Raw genomic sequence first — 5337 nt, 5'->3', positions numbered from 1 at the left:
GAATCCCTCAGCAATCCATAACCGCATTAACCTCCAAACCGGAATTTCTTTGTCCACCAAAAATGCTCCAAAATAAAGAAGGCATCGTTTTAGGTAAATAGGTAAATGCTGGTAACTCAACCTAATATACTCATGCACTGGTCCGTCCCAAACACGATGTGTGAACTGAGCCTTTCTGCAACTTCTTTCCAACCATCTAGCTCCAGAGTTCCAAGAATACCTACTATGATTACAACAGTAAGTGGTAGTTCATTACAATTTTTTGCTATTTGCATCCCAAGAACCTGTAAGGCAGGAGGATAGCCTTCTTTGCGCATTAGCTTCTTTTGTAGCAATTCCCAACACTCAATTGTCAGTAAGCTGGCGAAGAGGATAAGGTTTACCTGTAGGCTTGATTAGCAAAGCCACCTCGAAAAGTCGGCTTGTCAAGAGAATTCTACTTCCGTTGGCATCATCTGGGAATGATCTTTCCAGAAGATTCCACACCTCAATATCCCAAACATCATCCAGAACAATGACATACCTTCTACCCTTCAATCGTTTGTAGAGTTGTTCAGCCAAATCATCTTCATTCATCTTATAATATTTATCAGAATTTGTCGAAGCAATACAAACCAGAATGTCAAGTAACAAATCCTTCTTGCAATCTACTTGAGAAATACAGCACCATGCATGAATATAGAAGTGAGACATAATTGAAGGATCATGGAAAACAGTTCTAGCTAAAGTTGTCTTACCAAGTCCAGGCATCCCCACAATGGAAACAATGTCCAAATGCATTGAAACTCTTGTAAGTTGATCAATTATTGCTTGTGTCTCATCATCCAAAACTACCACAGCTTCATTGATTGTTGAGATAGTACCTTGTGATGCCACATGTCTAGGGGTCTTCAAATCTTTTTGGGTTTCCAAGACATAGTTATTGTCAACAATCTCCAAGGTCCTATTTTTTAGAAGCACAATTTCTTGTGTAGTGGTATCAAAACTCACCACAGAAGATGAAAATATCTCTCCAAGCATTAAGGTATCAATGACTAACTCTGCTTTGTGCCCCATCTCTGCAAAATGGCACCAGAGAGCTTGAAGCTGCTCATGCTGGTTGCACTGCTCCAAAATATTCCCAAAGAAAGTCCTTAGGATCACAAGATCTTCTTGGACGGTTTGTAGTCTATCCGTTGTAAAAGCAGTTGAAGAAACTTCATGGCTTGCCAGTTCATTCAAATTTTCTAGTATAAGATCAATGAAGTCCACCTCACTGGCACTAGGATAGTTCAGTGCTGACTTCACCGGATACTTTTCTGCTACTTCTGCCTTAATAATTTCAATCTGTTGTAGTATAGTGAACAGAGCAACATCTATTTCCCTGGCCGATCCTAATTCCATTTCCTGTATATAAAGCGAGAAAATTACAATCCCTGCCTCTTTAATCACACCTTCAATAAGATCCTTGGTTTTTTCATGTACCACAGTAAACTCCTCTTGCTGGTGCTTGAGAATGTTGTTCAAGAACTTCAGTCCCTTATAGAGCATTTGCATTTGATACTTGGCAGAAGCCACAAAAATATTACTGTTATCCTGTAACTCCCAAAGGCAGCCTAGGAGAGAATCAACAAAATTCACCAGGATGCTACAATTACCTGCCTCCACAGTGAGAGAGTGTGATATTTCAAACGACTTTGAATCCATCAAGACATGGATATAGATCTCGCGGACTTGGGGATCAACAGGCTTGATCTTCTCTAGAATCTCAAAGACCTCTCGCCAGTCACTTGTGTCGTGAAGGAACAGAGCTGAAATGACTGCCACGGCTTCACAATGAATCAGAAGTTTTTCCAGTTGACTATGATCAACCCCTCTGATCTCGATGAAACAGATGAAATTTTTTTAAAATCTCAGCTTCTCTTCAAGGGGTTCGATTTCATGCAAAGAACTAAAATGCTTTTCGCCCCAGCTGACAAAATCAACCAGAATCTCCAATAAGGAATCCAAGAATTCCATGACTTCATCTCTGAGAATAGTACATTTACAACTGCAACTGGAACCGGCTTGCTGCATCATGAAATCCATGAAGTTAACGTATAACTCACTAATTCCTGGGTTAAAAGACCCGATCTTTTCTCGAAATTCAGCGACCCTGTCAGGAAAATATTTAGAATAGCATTGAACTCCATCCTCCATTCTATGGGAGTTCAGAGAGTTAAAAAGGTGCTGCCCATCATTCTGAACAGAATCTCCAAGACTAGATGACAACCTGGAACTTACATCATGTTTGCTCCATTTTTTTGCACAAAAAGAGAGAGTTCTGAGAAGTCTTACCTCCAGCTACAGCCCAACCAAGTCCACATCCTTACTGGGGTGGCTGTCCAGCAACTCCAGTTCATCTAAGATTGAATCAATGCAAATGGAGGCCATAATCTCTCTTGGGATGGATCTGCCTTTTATTTTCCTCAGCTCTCCAATCTATGTGTAAAAATTTCATGACTACCTCTGGATTATTGGGAAGAGATGAGGCATATGTTCGCGTCGCACTTCCCACCGCTCCCCTTGCTCTTTTGGTTACTCACTACTCAGAAGTCAATCAATATGTTGTCTTCTTTAAGGTTTTTTATAACTAGTAATAGTTGACGTGCAAAGCACGTGATTGTAATATTTTAAAATATATTATTTTTTAAATACTAAAAATTTTGATCATCAACATCATAATATAGTATTTTTATGTTATTTATTTTTTTAAACTAGTTACTTTTAAAAATTTTATTAAATGAAAAGAGACAGAAAACATTCCAATGTAGTTGACATATCCCTTAAGATTAAATTTAAAATCACGAAGAAACACTTTTTGATTTATAACTTGAACTCTAACATATCAAATATTGATAATATCATGTTTTACCAAAAGTATTGTATATTCATGACATTATTGCATATAAACCACAATCATCAAAATTTTTTATCAACGAAGAATATAATTAAGTTAGAGAAATAAACATACATGTAATTTGAATTCTTTGTATTATGTTAATTCTATTTTTGTCAATAATGGAGTATAAATAATAAGTTTTTTTTGCTTGTACATTCTAACAATTGAATTTTATAGATAGAGATAGTTGGAGTTTTCCTATTTTCCTTTTCTTTTATTCATGTTTTTAGCACAATCCAATGCGAAACAAGAGCAACAAGTCTACTTTTTTCATATGAGGACAATATTTTTTATTTTAATATTAGTTTTTTTGATGATCATGAAATTGGAATGAGAATTGTGGCTAATTAATAATTTTAATATTAAGTTTTTGTATATTACAATGTTTTAGTTTTTAATTGCCAACTTTTAATCCATAACCGCTATCATTATTATCAATTATTGGAATGCATTAAATCTGTTTAATTACAATTATAATTAAAAATTCCTCATTAAAAACTATTTACCTACCCTTGGGACTCCATCTCCTATTATTATACATATCAAAATTTTTTAATTGGGTAGGGTTGGATTTAATTTTTCAAATTCAAACCCTAACTAGACCCAGATCCAATAAAAGAATCATGAGTCTGGATAGGGTTTAGGTAGGATCTAATTTTTCATGATTTATATCCAATTTAAAATGATAAGAGATTTGTAATTTACGCATTTTTCAATTGTTTGAGGCTTAAGGGATTTGGTCATCTTCTTCAGCAACAAAAAGTTTTTGTAGACGCCAACATTATGGCTAGAATGGAAACTTAATTAACGTTGTGCAGTCAACCACTGCTGATTGGGAGGATTAAATACCTACACTCATATTGGGGCGAATTTCTTAGTATATTGTCAATTTTGAAAAAGTTCACAAAATTGGGGGTATTCGGGGTGGAATGCTGAGTAAGGGGTCGCCGCAATTGAGAGTTGAGTCTACTAGTAAAAACACTTTTAATTTTCCTTTATTTTAGTTTCATGTATTTTGGGTCAGTTTTTGTAAAAAAAAAAAAAACATCTTTGGTCAAATCGCTTCGCCGCTCAATTGATGAGCAGCGAAGCTTTTGTCCTTACTAGTGAGACGGCCTGCGCGTTGCGCAGGAGGACTAATATTTCCCGTGTTAATTGTTTTTTGTTGTATGAGTTTATTAGTATATATCTCTGTTATTATTTAATTCATGCGGATCATTAGGGAATTATAATTTTTGTTAAAAGTTAACTATTATGAAATATATAGAATGCATGAGAACAATAATATATAGAATGCATAAGGATAAATTAGAAAATTGTATAAGGTTATTTTGCATTTGGATCAGGATAATTAGAAAATTGTAAAGTGAATCATTCCCAAAGAGTATTAATCATTATTGACACAAAAAATAGGGGATCCTGAAAATCAATTAAACACTTGAACCATAGAACTTGACACTGCTAAAAATTAATCACCACATGTCACAATAATAAAACCCATTTTTTAAAGTTACTAAAGCCAACAATAGTTTATTAATTGTTTCCTCAATAATTGTGCATTTATAGAACACTTAACAATTTTATTCTATGTTAACCCAACAATAATTTATTAATTGTTTCCTCAATAATTGTGCATTTACAGAACATGTATCAATTTTATTTCATGTCACAGTAATAAAAGCCATTTTTAAAGTCACTAAAGCCAACAACAATTTATCAATTATTTCCTTGGTAATTTTGCATTTTCAGAACACTTCAAAAGCAAATAATTAACCACAAAAAATCAACTTTCATAGGTTTCACTTTTTATACCACCAATTATGAATTCAGTCAACATGTCCAATAAATACACCAAAACTATAGCAGCTGTTAAAAAACAAACAAATAATTGATGAAAATAGCCCTAACATCCAATAACAATTGCAGGATAACCGCTTGACAAAAAAAACCACTGTGCATAGGGCAACTTTTCCTTTATATTGTTAGATATGTATATCTCTATTACTCACTAAGTTCAATAAATATAGGCCTATTTCTTTTTCCATTAATATTAGATCATTAATCCACAGTAAAAGACGTGTATTATTACATTATTTTTCAAATTTATAGTACTTTAATTTTCAAATGTAAGAAATAGTCTAATTAATGTTACATGTTTAAATAAATAATATAAAAAGATCAGCACACAATATCGCTTTTCAATTTACAGCAATTTAGAGCTATTAGAGAAAACAAATATGTTAAAATATTTTATAATAATTATATATACACTAAACATGGATATATTAGTAAAATAACAAACTAATTATTCTTTTAAAAAGGAAATAGACTCATAATGTAGCACACATAGAAGACAAAAGTAAGCTCATGTTTATAGAATATATATATATATATATATATATATATATAGAATGAAA

At 33.3% G+C, this 5337-nt stretch overlaps 1 protein-coding gene across 1 annotated transcript; it reads right to left on the bottom strand.

Annotated features, from left to right (window-relative positions):
* Positions 1-345: 345 nt before the first annotated feature.
* Positions 346-2412, bottom strand: LOC113694943 (putative late blight resistance protein homolog R1B-17). The gene is made up of 3 exons (XM_072071508.1): positions 2327-2412; positions 1957-2049; positions 346-1855 (listed from the first exon to the last, which is right to left on the bottom strand). The coding sequence occupies exons 1-3, from the start codon at positions 2410-2412 to the stop codon at positions 346-348; spliced, it is 1689 nt and encodes a 562-aa protein (XP_071927609.1).
* Between the last annotated feature and the right edge of the window lie 2925 nt (positions 2413-5337).

Source organism: Coffea arabica, chromosome 1e, assembly GCF_036785885.1.
Source record: "Coffea arabica cultivar ET-39 chromosome 1e, Coffea Arabica ET-39 HiFi, whole genome shotgun sequence".
Taxonomy (NCBI): Eukaryota; Viridiplantae; Streptophyta; class Magnoliopsida; order Gentianales; family Rubiaceae; genus Coffea; species Coffea arabica.
This window is presented reverse-complemented; position numbering and strand designations above follow the sequence as displayed.

Excerpts from the sequence above, each read along its gene's own strand:
- LOC113694943 (XM_072071508.1), bottom strand. The coding sequence starts at position 2,412 with ATGGCCTCCATTTGCATTGATTCAATCTTAGATGAACTGGAGTTGCTG. Across the intron at positions 2,050-2,326 it reads GATGTGGACTTGGTTGGGCT|CAAGCCGGTTCCAGTTGCAG; the intron begins GTAGCTGGAGGT and ends TTCATGATGCAG. Across the intron at positions 1,856-1,956 it reads TGGAGATTCTGGTTGATTTT|AGGGGTTGATCATAGTCAAC; the intron begins GTCAGCTGGGGC and ends CATCGAGATCAG.